General features: G+C 46.3%; 1 protein-coding gene across 2 annotated transcripts in view; it reads right to left on the bottom strand.

Moving 5' to 3' along the window:
- Nucleotides 1-14,245, bottom strand: part of RAD54L2 (RAD54 like 2) — a 682,650-nt gene that overhangs the window by 312,554 nt on the left and 355,851 nt on the right. For both annotated transcript variants that reach the window (XM_085625105.1, XM_085625106.1), the window contains exon 11: nucleotides 5,603-5,780. In XM_085625105.1, the coding sequence (XP_085481231.1) occupies nucleotides 5,603-5,780 (178 nt within the window). The remainder of the gene's footprint in view (nucleotides 1-5,602; nucleotides 5,781-14,245) is intronic.

Raw genomic sequence — 14,245 nt, 5'->3', positions numbered from 1 at the left:
CCACAGCTTCTCCGCGGGACCAATTTTCCCCATTCACTCTCTCATTCTCTACGCTGTTATTGTGCCTGCTTTGAAGCCGGCTGCACAGCGTGGGACCTCAAACGTACAAGACAAACTGCCAGCCGCAGAGGGGGAGGAGACATGGAGTCAGCGTGTGAGGCAGATCTGTGGCACAAAGATGCTTAGGGCATGTGGTTTCCTTTTAACTGCTATATAAATCAAAGTTCTGTCACAGAACAGTGTACTTAATACAATAGACTGACCTGACCTCACTTTTTAATGGAACGCTGGCGAAAGGTCAGGCCATTATGCTATTATAAAGTGATTGACATAGTTCTTGATGAGGCTTTCCCTTTTTATGTGGCCTGAAAGATGGCTTAAAAGGCAGGATAAATCAAATGCACTGCGAGAGAGGAGAAAACAGGACAGTAGGGGTATTTCTTTGAGCCTGTCCTTCAACAAGCACATTTCGAAGCTGAAATATCCTGGCAGGATTCCTGGACGCGGTGGGTACATGTCACCGGCCTGGATGTCTGCGGAAGCAAGGCTGCGGCAGAATGTTAAAATTGAAAATGGCGTCGTGGCACTCTCTGGCAAGACACAGCTTCAACAGTACTTTAGTTCAAACTCTGTTTCCGGGCCCTCAAGGTCGCGGCTTTAGACGTCAAAAGAGCGCTCTCCTGCTGTGCTGTCGAGAGACGCCTGAAGGCCCAAACTGAGCCGCCTCCATGGTGAGTAGGAGCAGCCAGATACTTCCCAATGCACTCGGCTATTTTTTTAGGCTGACTTGAAGGAAACTTATCTGCTTCATCAAGGCATACCTTTCCAGTGAAAGATTAACCTTGAGCGGTGTGCTGAGGGACAGGTCTGAATGTACCCACTGACAGTCAGAGTACTGGAAAATACCATCACAGTTAAAGATGGAGGCAAAGGCCAAAAGGAAGTGCATAGGTTAATGTCTTTTAAACAAATGAGGCAATGCCATAAATATAGTCATGTGAATGTGCCCTTAGCTGGTGGTTACTGTTCTTGATCTGTGATCTAGAATTGAAACCAACGGGTACTTATTTGTTTGTTCTGTAATGTAAATATGTTAAATGCAGGGCCACTGGAATAGTGGAATTCTGTAGCCAGGGCTTTTCTTTTCACGTTTATGGATTTGCCACAAAATACACAATCTGCTACAAAATCTGCAGTTTTTAGCACGAAAAAAATGTTTCTAGTTCAAACAGATCAACAGTTACTAAAATTGTGGAAATATGTGTTTCCGTGCAGTGGAAGGCCTTTTGCAAAGGTTAACTGGTCATCTTTCAGTTGCTAATTTCTGTAATTGGTTTTTACACTGCTACTAATGAGGTGAAATATTTGCTCAGACGGTATTCCCATGTATAAGAACGACAAAATAAAGAAGTAATATTATAAAAAAAAGTGGCACATTATGCTGTATAATTTGCCTTTTTCTGCCACATAATTTGGGGCTCCCCTGCCACATAATTCCAGTGGTCCTGGTTATATGACTAACCTGTAGCTTACATATTGCAAGATTGCTCACTCTCCTCCTTTCTCTCTAAAGCAGTGCAACATAACTAACATCTGCAGTGATAATTTGCCTGCTATAGATAAACATTAAATAAATATCAGGTGCGCGCTTACCCACTGTATGAAGCAATATAGATAAAAATAGTACTCTCGTAGTAACAGCATGTACAGATAGTTTGTTATGACTCCTCACTTCCCTTCTCTCAATCTTTTTTCACTTTTGCTTTAGATATATTTGATCTTCTCTGCTTTTTCTTCAGATTGCACCAAGATACAAAGCTCACATCATACCAATTCCTGATGCTTTCTGAGTAGATACATCGGTCTGCCCTTAAACCCCTGTTCCAGCTCGCCTCGTGTCACTTTGAGAGAGAAGATCAGTTTCTTTTCAGTGTTATGCCCGAGGGATGTTCTCTGCTTCGTCGTCACAGTGCATCAACATGTGAAGTGCACACTAAACTGATGTATTCTGTGTGCATGCACCAGTGTATCTGTGGGATGCTCCCTGCTTCTTCATCATAGTGCACCAACATTCGAGGGCCGCTCTAATCCCGATGTGTTCTGGATACATACACCGATGTATCTGCAGGATGTTCCCTGCTTCATCATAGTGCACCAACATGTGGGGGTCACCCTTTACCCAATGGGCAAGATTCACAAAGGTAAACTTTTTTCTCTGCTCTGACTGTGGAGTCTCCACAGTCGTAAGCCTACTTTTAAGTCGGAGTTTGGAAATAACAAGAAAATAGTAAACTTTCACAAAAGTGTACATTTACCTTTGTGAAAGAGGCCCTGCGAGTGTAATTTAGTACTAGTAAAATTACTAATGATAAATAACACTCGTAGTTTGTGAATACCAAAAAGCAGTAGAGTTACTACAGTGTGTATGCTAACACAAAATTGTAATTTTTGCATTGTGAATCAGTCCCAATGTGTTCTGGATACATGCACAGATGTGTCAGTGGGAGGATCCCTCCTTCTTCATAAAGGTGTTCAAACATGTGATGGCCACCCTATCTATCTATGGCCTATGCACTCTGGATACGTGCAGTATTGTGCCTGTGGAATGCTGCCTGTTTCATCATCATAGTGCATCAACATATGTAGCCCACCCTATTCCCGATGTGTTCTGGATCCATGGACCGATGTTTCTGAGCGATGTGCCTCCAGCCTCAACTGAACACTTACAAGGACCCAAAGGCAAGACCTATTGACTATGCCAATGCTTGTTCTTTTTAGCTTAGAACGTCACAGGAGTGCATTTGCTTTCTTGCTCTCTGTTGTGTGCTGTTGTTTCCCACTCCAATCAACCCATACCTTGATGTGGTCTCAGTGTCCCCCCCCCACCCCAACACCAACGACCATGTCGTTCACAACTTCCAGCATCCATCCCATCTTTCTTTGTGTTTTATTTTTCAGTCACACTTACTCCCAAAAGAGGTTTGTTGCTTCCTGCCCTACTCCAACACTGACCTTTAGCTCTCCCATTTAACTTCCCCCCACATCCATTCCTTTTTTTTGTTTTAATTTATAATTTTTTCCCCCATATTTTGAAGGTCCCAGCAACTGTAATCTGCTACCAGCTACTTTTTTCTTTAACATACTTTCACAATTTTATTTAATTTTTAATTTACTGATCCAAGATCAGCGTCCACAAGCTTTAAAGAGAAAATTAAAAGCATGTGCATGTATAAGTCACATGTAACTTTTTGTTCTTTTTGTTAATGTTGTTCTGAATCAGCAATCAAGCATTGCTTTTTTTTCTTTTCTTTTTGCTGATGCAGAACAGAATGGATAAAAAACATTGGCAAAATCAAAAGATCTTCAAATACCAGTGATAGGCAAGACCTATTGACTGTGCCAATGCTTTACCCTGATTGCCTGTATCACCGTCTCCTTTTCATCTACTGTGCTTCCTTTTCACTTTTCCCTTTCTCAAGGGGTATACCCTAAATTTACCTCTACCTTCCTTCTTTTTGTTTTTCTTATGAGAAATAAACCCATTTTTCTTCATTTCTGTTCCTGTAGTACTACGTATTGCAACTGTTTTTTTCTTAATGCTTTTTTACATGCTTGCTGTGTCAAATTAATGAGCTTTCCAATATTTTGTTTTGAAGTGTCTTTTGAGTGGTCTTTCATTGAAAAGGGAAACTTTAGAAATGCTGATGTAATACCTTTTGCATGGGAATACCAGGAGTAGGTTAGAATACGCGTATTTGATTGTCACTACATATCTTATAAGCAAACATCTACTTCTACAGTGATCTGCCTGCAAGAGTAATGCAGAAGCTGGCTTCACATTTTTCTGCCTTATCCAAGTTTATCATACAATGACAACTATCTTTCATTAAGGTCTGGTCTTCACCTCTTGAACATCACAGCATGCATCAAGCCAAAAAAGGTCTAAGCTCGCTGAATCTATACCATTCACCCATCCCAACGTTTTCGAAAACTTGATCTAGTTACTTTCCAATTCTAAAGAGAGTTTAACTTCCACTTGGCTTTCAATAAGTAAAGGTCAAATCGCCTATCTCAATGCAGAGCATCTTTACACAACAGCCAATCTGTAAAAGAGCATGATACACTAAAATGATGTAGTGCTAGAGGCACTCTTGTGGTCCGACACCCTGTGATGACCTTTGGCTACCATTATTTTACCCCAGCCTGAATGTACGATGTCCTGCATATGCCTGTTTCTCTTAAAAAGTTTTTATTTTAATCTTGCTGTCATTCAGTGGGAGTTGTCAAGGAGTAGAGCAGCCTTGCCAAGGACAGAACATGTGGGATGTGCATTAGAAAGCATGAGAGAGAGAGGTGTGGAATGTACTTTTTGGTCTCTAAGAGCAGTGTTGTGAGCACAAATGTGCTCGGTGTTGTACATTGAGAGATGAAGTATGTGATGCTATAGGACATTGAAAGATGAAGTATGTGAATCTATAAGCAGTTGTTCACAAATGTGCATTGTGTTGTACATTGATGAGAATTATGAAGTTCTTGCTATTGGCTTTGACATGGCCTCATGTCATCCTGTTTTCTGACTCTGCCTTGCTTGAGCTTTTCTGCGTGCACAGCAGCGCTTGCAAGTTGTTTGGGTTGATCACGTTCAAGGATTGTTTTTGTGAGAGATTGTTTAATGTACCCGGAAGGTTTTGTGAGCTTCGCCAAGATAAAGGCTGGAACATGTGAGATTGGAGAAGGGAACGTGGGAACTCCTTCGAGCCAGGGAAGGCTTGCTTGGAAGCTGGCCAGTTCTGGTAAGATTCCTCTGGCGCGGGGGGAGGTTTCTCTCGAACCTTCTAGTGTGTTTTGAGATTATGAAGCTGAGGATTCTTGACTTAGAAACTGGGATTTGGAATCCAAACAGGGACGTACGTGTCTACTTCGGAGCGAGGAACCCTGGCTGCTGAGGCTCTTATCCCTGGCTGTTAATCAATCCCCCGGTCAGGAGTGGGCTAAGATGCAAGGTTTGCACCAGGTGAAGTATTGAGTTTTGACTAGTGCCATTGTGATGCGTGATTCCAGTGGCTGTGGTCATTTGAGGTGCTTAAGCTTTGATTATTGCCATTGTGGTGTTTGGCCAGTGGCTTTGATCATTTGAGGTGCTTTCTTTGTGATGTGTGAGTGAGTTGAGGTGCACATCCAAAGTAATCATTTGATGTATATATCTTACTGATCTCTTGCAGGACGTACAGCATTTTATATTTTCTTGAGTGTTGTTTCATATTATTTGCTGCTTGTTTATTCATGGTATTATTCATGCATTTAACTGCTGCATCTATCAAGTGTGTTATTATTGCTTGCATATAAACATTTATATCTCTTTGTGTATTTGAATGTTGTGCATTTGAAATCTGGGAAAGTCTTTCTGTTAGAGAGCATTGTGTAAAATAAAACCCCAAGCCTTATTCAAAGAAAAGTTCTTTGCATTTTGTAAAATAAAACCCTTTTCTAAAGGTGCTGTGCTATGTCTCATGCTATGCCCTGTGAATTTGAGCTACCATGTGGAAGATTCTGTATTATCTGAGGGGCGAGAGCAAGACATTTCATCCATGCTCAATCATACCTTGCAGCAGACACAGAAAGCCTTGAGAGGGTTCAGCCCTAGCCAACCGCTGTTGCCAGCATCTCGAAAGCGGTTCATAAACTCTGTGTAGAGCGCCCGCTGGATCTTGGATAGTCGCACAAGTATGACATGCTCTTCCTTGCAGGGAAGCTGAATCTTCAATACGCTGTGACCTCGCCTTAGGAGGGAAAGAAAAACACATAAATCAACTGTGGAACATGCAAAGAAGGATAAATATTACTTTAAAGTTCACGCCTTAAAAATGTGTTCCCACATCACTACATATGGATTGATGTATTTGTGAGACTTGAGATGGACGCATCCTTAAATGTCAATCTTTTGTGCCTAGTTCTCTCTTGAATATTTAACTTTCCCAAACTTTTTAAAGCATTTTTGTTTTGCTGGTTTTGCCCCAGCTAGTCACCCTTTTGAGATTAGGGGGAAGCTAGAGTAGAGAAACAATTTTTCAGCGTCATTTTGGTAGTGTATCTCCATGCATGTGTGAGCTTAAAAATGCTTTGAGTTAGGCTGAATCTAAAGCATTGGCCTTCAGTAATGACAGATCTCACTCATCCCTTGATCTGCCTCCTGCAGTGCTTCTAATCTGCCTCCAACACTAATGGCACTTCTCTTCCTAAGAAACTGTATGACCATGAGATGGATTAGTAGCTTCATGTGGTCAGGTCAGCTATGACTCTCATATATTCGCTCAACCCCCCCCCCCCCCCCAACTCCCCCCCCCCCCCACTCCATTTCACAGTTTTTATATCAGAGAACACCATTAATGGCTTGGCCTGCCAAGAGATTTTGATTCACGAACTAGGATTGTCCCAGTCACAGACCCAGATTCCAGTGGCGTCTCACGCAATCTGACTTCCTATCTGCAACAAAAAATGTCAGCGCGTTTTGCCACAGTGGAGTTGGTTTGCTGTGTAGAGCTACCACAAGAGAACAGAACCCAGCTATGAAAGGTACGTATTTCGGTGATACTCTACGCATAAATGGATTGTTAACAGGCATGAAACACCCTCAGAAACGCATGAAATTAGCAGACCAGCAAAGTTGCTACAAGCCTCATCAGTAGCACCATAACCATTATATTTTGCTGAAAGTGCTTTGCTTAAATCACTGATCACGGTCCCTACTGTAGTCCCCAAGCATGGTGTACTGTTGTAAAGTCCGTCACACTATGAACATTTAACATATCCCAGCATTTTGTGGGCCGTGCTTTTTTTCTAAGATGTGATGTTCTACATTTCTTCAACAAGTTCTGCTCTCAACCCACTGACTTTTTAGTATTCCCCAAGTGTCAAACAAGATCTGGACATTTCAAGCAGCAGTGCAGCTAGGTGGGGCTGTGTAGCTCAGCGCCAATGGTGTTCCACTCTGAAAGTGACATATGGAGCTCCATATTTCAGTTGCTTTCTAGTCTGTCCGTGCCCCCAGATGCAGAGTCCAACAGCAGCTTGGCTTTGACCAGTGTGCAGATCTCTAGACTTGGGACCTTACTAGATAGAAAAACAGTCCAGCTCACAGAAAGAGGAGGATGGCATAATCCCCGAGGAATCTGCAGTTAGAGTATCCCACAGAAATAATTTTACCGTGGGTAAGCTTATTCTTCTAATGACTTCTTCTAATGGATACTTCTAACTGCAGATTCCTCACTTTTTGAGCAGATACCAAACAGTACCTCCTTGATGGGCGGTTCACGAATTGGCTCAGATCAAAAGGTCCAAAGGACTAAGTGCTCTTCTTGTCAGACCTGGCTGCCCAAAGAGTAGTAAACTTAAACTTAAACATAAACTTATGAAATGATGCCACTTAGCAGCCTGGCAAGCATCCAGAACAGGCACTCTGTCTGCCTACACAGTATTAACTGTCGAGGCTCTGGTGGAATGAGCTTGCAAATCTTCGGAGGGCTGCTTCTTAGGCAGAACATATCGCATTTCGATGCACGAACAATCCAGTGAGAAATGGTCCATTTCTGCATTGCTAAGCCCTTCTCTCCAACGAATCCAACAAACAGCTGATCATCCACACAATTTGCTCTCTAGCATGATCAATGTAAAGGCCAAGAACTCTTTTGGGATCCAGTCGATGGAGTCTCTCCACTTCTGAAGAGGGATTAGGGGGAGCAAATAAAGCCAGAAAGGCTATGTTTTGTATGATGATAAAAGGAGTTCTGCTTCTGGGCGAAAAGGAGGCTTGGATTGTCAACACCAGCTTCGATGGAAAGAATGTTGTGTACAGCGGATTTACCGAGTGGTTTTGTAGCTCACCCACCCTCCATAACAATGATAAGGTGATGAGAAAACCGCTTTTAGATTGAGGAGCCACAAAGGATGGCTGTGCAGCGGTTCAAAGGGACTACACGTTAGGAATGTGAGAACTAAGTTTTGGTCCCACTGAGGCATGATGAAAGGTGTAAGCAGAAACACATGCTGCAAAACCTTTTAAAAAAGCATTACAACTGGTGATTTAAATAAAGACGGCTGGTCAGGCCACTACGAAATTGTCAAAAAGAGCTGAGATTTAACTCTTAAGTATGCCCAAAGCAGGTCCTTGCTTGGCTAGCGACAACAAAAAAGCGACACTTCGGATAGTTTGTCTTGAAGGGGGTCAATCTGTTGAGTACTGCACCACACCACAAACCTGTCCCAATAACAGGTGTACACCGATTTCATGCAGGGACACCTGGAAGCCAGAATGACATCAAGAACTTCGGGTGGGAGGTCAAATGCATTCAAGCCGCTCAATATGATATCTCAAGCCTAGAGATGAAAATTGCGAGGGTCCAGGTGCAGGACCTGGCCCTGTCGTTGCAACAGAAGATCCTTTTAAAGGAGCCGCTTGATCAGGGGACTGATGTTCATGCTCAGGATGTCCAGGTGCCACAATCACTCTTCATTCTCAATCCGGTGGTACTAGGAGGACTTGGGCCTGGTCAGTCCTGATTTTCTTGAGAACTCAGAGCAGAAGAGGTAGCTGCAGGAAGGGGTACAGGGGCAAGAAGCTCCAGGTGGAATGCATTTATGAGAGAGAGCCGTCTCTGAAACGCCGTTGCACAAAAAATGCTAAAGTTGTGCATTCTCGCCACTGGCAATTAGATCAAGCCAAAGTTCTTCCCATTCATGCAAGATACACAAAGCAATGTCTGGATGTAGCTGTATCAGGACTGGCAAGGCGGTGGCAACTGAAAACATCCGGCCTGGTATTTAAAGATTGTGCCAGGTGGTGTGCCACCAGGAAAATTTTATGGTGATCCAGCCATTTCCAGAGGTGTAATGCCTCCTGACAGAGTCCACGACCCCACCCACCCAGCTGTTTGTGGCATTCCACATGGCAATGGCGTTGTCCGTGAGCACCTGCAACATCCTCCCTCTGATGGGTGGCAGGAAGACATTAAATGCCAAATTTAGGGCCTGCAATTCCAAAGGGTTGATGTGAAGCTGGGCGTCTGCTGGAGACCAGATGCCCTGAGTTTCACCTCTCCTAGATGGCCTCCCCAACCCAGGAGTGATGAATCTGTTACCACTGTTAGCTCTGGGAGGTGTAAGGAAAGGGGTCTGCCTCTGATCCAACTGCGGTCCAGCCGCAACCACTGCAGGTCTTTTGCAGTCTCCTTCGAAATATGGACATAACCGGACAGATTCCCCTGATGCTGTTCCCAATGGGACTTCCAATCCCACTGCAGAGAGTGCATGTGCCATCAGGCAGGCTTGGCCAGCAGGATGCAGGTGGCCAACAATCCCAGTACCTCAGAACCATCCTCACTGAGATCCAGGACAGAAACATTGGGATCATAGCCTGGATGTTCTGGACTCTGTGCTCCGAAGAAAGGGCACAAAATTGTGCCATGTTAAAAACAGTTCCAATAAAGTGGAGCATCTCCGAAGTTAGATGTGCCTTTGGTAAGCTGATAGTGAACCCCAACGATGTTCGGAAGTTCTCCGTAGTCTGGAGGTGGGGAGCGACTGCCTGGGGCGAGCTAGTCTTCAGCAGCCAGCCATTGAGGAAGGGAAAGACTGCCACCCCCAACTTCCGAAAGTGGGCAGCAACCACAGTCGCCACTTTCTTGAACACCCTAGAGGCACTGGTGAGGCCAAATGAGAGAACCACAAACAGAAAGTGCTCTTCTCCCACCACGAACCAGACAGCCCTTGTAGGATGACAGGATGGGGGATGTGGAAATAGGTATCCTGCAAGTCCAACATTTACCATCCAGTCTCCAAAAGGTGAGGATAGACCAGACCTGGGCCAGGGTAAACATCTGGAATTTGTCTTTCAGCAGAAAGGCATTGAGAGCGTGAAGGTCTAAAATAGGACAAAGACCTCCGTCCTTGTCTGCCACCAGAACGTAGCTGAAGTAGCAACCAGGTCCTACTTATGATGCTGGCACCCTCTTTATGGCATCTTTGGCCAAAAGGGTCTGCACTTCCTGCTGTAAAACAGTAAGGTGAATCCCAATCAGCTGCTCTGAGAGTGATGGAAGTTGAATCGGGGTGGACAGGAACTGAAGAGCGTAATCCTGCAAAAGAATTTGCAGGACTGACTTGCACAAAGTGATTACTTACCACCCTGGAGAAATACCAGATCCTGCATCCGACAGGGTGGCTGTGTGCCTCGATGGACATGCTACTGATGAGACAACAGGAGGGGCAGAAGACTAGGCTGCAGTTGCTGCCCCTGCTGTCTATGTTGTCTTTAGGATCCAGTATCTAGGCAAATAAATGACTGCGGTTAGCTGGACTGGCTGCATAGGTTGGTGTGGAACTGGAAGCCCCTACTGTATCCACGAAGAGGAGAAAACTGATGTTGGAACTGCAGTATTGGGACAAACAGGCCCTAAAAGTGAGACGTGGCCCTTCTTTCGATAAATCGCTGGAGGACCAATTAGGCTTTTTCACCGAAAAGGCGAGAGCCATCAAACGGCATGTCCATCAGTAAAGACTGAACATCCAAGGAGAGATCCATGGACCTCATCTAGAGGTGACGGTTGAATGTTGGAACAACGAGTTCCTCAACACGACTCCCTAAACCACGTGGTCTTTACTACGACTGCGTCTCAACAATTATTTTTACCACGCATTCTTTTATCACGAATGTTTGTGATAAAGGAATGCATGGTAAAACCTCCCTCTAAAATCTATTCCTATCCACCCCCCGCTCACTAAAATCTACCCCGTACCACCCCCACCTTCCACCCCCTAAAAACTTCCACAAACCTCTCCCAACCCCTAAAACGTAACTCGAATACCTCCCACCCCTAAAACCATCATGAACCCCTCCACCCCCCCAAAAACTAATACGAAACCCCCCCCGACTCCCTTAAAACGAATTCCTACCCCTCCCACCCTCTAAAAAAAAACAAAAAAAAACTCCCACCCCCCCCCAAAATCGATCATGACCCCTCCCAACCCCTAAATAATATTTCTTTTAAAACACCACCCCCTTAAAATTAACACTAATACCCCCACCAATTAAAATCTACTCAGAACTCCTCTCACCCTCTAAAAACTAACTTTCCTGACGCTGCTCGTGACTGCCCATCCCGCACACTACACCGTCTTAGCCTGAACCACGCACATGCGTGGTTCAGGCCAAGTCGTTGTTTGTGCAAGTCGTTCTGTGACTCCGGAACTCGCTGTTCCGGAGTCATTGTAAAGGATGTTTCCCAGAGGCGACATCGGAGCGCCACACTAGTGTTGATCGCTCTGCCTATGCAGTCTTTAGCATCAAGCCTACATCTAAAGGTGAATTTTGCTGCAACATTGCCGTCCTGAATGGCCTGCGTGAGGACAGACATACATCCTTGTATACAGCAGGTAGAACCATGGCAACAGAGAACCAAAGTGAGTGGGAGTAACAACCAAACAAAAGGTGAGGAATCTATGGTTGGAAGTATCCATCAGAAGAGAAGTTCGCCCCATCTACCCTCTTCCTGAAAACCAGCTTACCAGGTTTCACTACTGCTGGAGTTATAGTTCTTCAGACGATAGACATGTTTTTATCAAAACCCATACCAGTACAGTGTAGAGAAGACTACTACTGCTGAGAAGCTGCTGTCCTATATACATGCCCTGGACAGGTTGCATGTTGCTTATAAGGGATTGCTAAGGGACGTTGAGGTTACAACCAGGTCGCAATACAGAGGTTCACTCCGCAAGCATCACTGAACAAAGCCGTTGAAAACCAGTCCAAAGTAACAAGGGGATAGAGGAAAGACGCACATGGCTGAGCATTAGCAACACCACGCAGGTCAAGCTTGGAGGAAATGACCACTGGAGAACCGCATCAGCGGATTGCAGAAGAGTGCAATACCAGAACAGTGAGCCACGTATGCGCCGCGGAATTCCAGATACTAAAGTCCGCTGAAGCACTCTAGAGACAAAAGAAACTGACAGCCTCAGCCGCCCATACCCTCCAGAGGCTAACATACCGGCAGAGGCCGTGCCCGCTAACCGGTGGGCATCAAAGTCTGGGAGACCCTCCTGGAGACAACGGCAGCAGCCCATCTTCTAGCACAGGTGATTGAAACCACTAGGCCACTCAAGATATTACACAAGAAGGTGATCCTGCCAAACGACCAGATGTATCATGGGGCGCCTACGCTCTAACACAGGATCGCAGACACCGGCCCCAGAGGGACGTCAGCTCCCGATGGCCTCTGATCAACTGCCCGGAGCCAAGACAGCCACTTCGCAGTCAATATCTGGTAAGCCACGATGGAGGACAGGTTCCGTGCCCTGTCCTCGGATCTTAACCTGTTGCGAGATCACAAACGTAAGCTAGCAGACAGAGAGAAAACCCTTGCCACCCTTCAGCCATTAGCTAAGTCACAGCAAGAAACCTTACGAGACCTCAAAACCCGATTCTCCAGGCTAGAGGAGAGAGCAGACGACTTAGAAGGGCAGTCCCAATGAAGCAATATCTGAGTGATCAACTTACTGGAAGGGGCAGAAGGATCCAACCCGGTGAGGTACATGAAGACGTAGCTCAAATCATTCACCCCGGACTCCAAACTCACACCCTTTTTCTCAGTGGAGAGAGCGCATAGGGTCCCTGCTTGGCGACCTCCTCCAGTGGCACCTCCACGACAGCTGCTCCTAAAGTTACCCCACTTTTATGACAGAGACACAGTGCTGAGAGCAGCCAGACAACATGGGCCACTTCAAGTGAAAGATAAACAAGTGATGGTCTTCCCAGACTATTCTAGGGCAATACAGCAGCAGCGAGCCGCATTCCTGGAAACAAAACGGATGCTCCGCCAAAAAGGAGTCTAAAACACACGGCTCTTCCTGACCCGCCTCAGGATCATACATGAAGGCGGCACTAAGTTCTTCACAGACCCAAAGGCAGTCTTTGATTGGATGGAACTCCATGTACAGGACAGTAAACACCAGGAAGCAGTCCAAAACACAAGTGAACCATAAAGGAAGCGCCAACGGGGGAAAAGAATCTCTCAGCGAAAGGAACAAACGTCAGAGCCCTCTCACCGGTCCCCCCCAACCTCGAGGAAATAATAGCCAAACGCAAAAGAGCCATTCAAGCAGCGGCATATCTAGATCCAACCACAGCGAACTCGGACGGGGAGAATGACCGCCCAGCTTCTTGTCCGAGGAAGATTCCAGGTACACAAGCATATCCCGAGCAGAGTCAATGACTCCACCCCTGGTGACCCCCCCCAAATGGCAGATACATTAATCTGAGGGAAACAGATACTTAGGACCACGATCACTCCCTTCCATTCACCCCTCTCCTGACGAAGTCTCTAATCTGCTTATGCCCAGGAAAATATGTTGAGGCCGCACTGCCACTAGTCACCTCGCAGCCTCCCTTTCAAGCACAACAGACCCCCCCGACAACATACTCGAGATCATGGCCCACATAGGGCAACGGACACAGGACCCAGAGTGTACATCCCCCCCGCAATACACTAAAAATTTAGCCCTATGCATAGTTTTGATGTATAACCAGTTGTGATAGGTCCGCAGTGTTGGAACCTGGTCCCAAAACAGTTAAGCTTCCCCCCAGTTACCCCTAATCCCTGCAAACATAATCCCACTCAGGGCGGGTGTCTTTACTTGACAACATTACCACCAAGGGGGCTGGGGTCAGGTTCAGCGCAAGGTACCCCCCGATTTGGGGGGCGTGGCCAAGCCGGCTACCATGGCAGTCGCAGTCTGCTAGGGCTCCCCAATCGGGCCGGACAAATGACCGACTCCAGGCGTTGCTCCCACTTGAAACTGCAACCCTGGGTGTCGGAACGGCTCTGGCGTCTGCTACCCTGAGGAGACGCGGCGCAGTGAGGGAGAAGTGCAACAGCGGGGCGTTGAGACGCCGCACCAAGACTCGGTGACGCAAGATGGCGGTGAGCGGTCCCGGAGCTTCGGGACGGTGACCCTGGGGGAAGACTGTACTGGAGCCGGCGCATTTCCCTGGGGGTCCCCATCGGGGCAATCCCGGTGCAGTACCAGCGGCTGATTGAGGGCTCGATCATTCCCCTGCCTGCAGCGGTGCAAGGAGACAGGGCGGCCATGACACCGGCGGCTACATCCCCCGGGGGGCGCCTGGAGGCTGCAACACCCGCGGTGGGAGCGGAGCTGCGGGGGACGCCCTGGTGTATTTCAACGCTGGGCCGGG

The sequence above is a fragment of the Triturus cristatus genome, chromosome 9 (assembly GCF_964204655.1).
Source record: "Triturus cristatus chromosome 9, aTriCri1.1, whole genome shotgun sequence".
Classification (NCBI taxonomy): Eukaryota; Metazoa; Chordata; class Amphibia; order Caudata; family Salamandridae; genus Triturus; species Triturus cristatus.
Note: the sequence above shows the minus strand (reverse complement) of the source record. Positions and strands in the feature narration are given on the sequence as shown.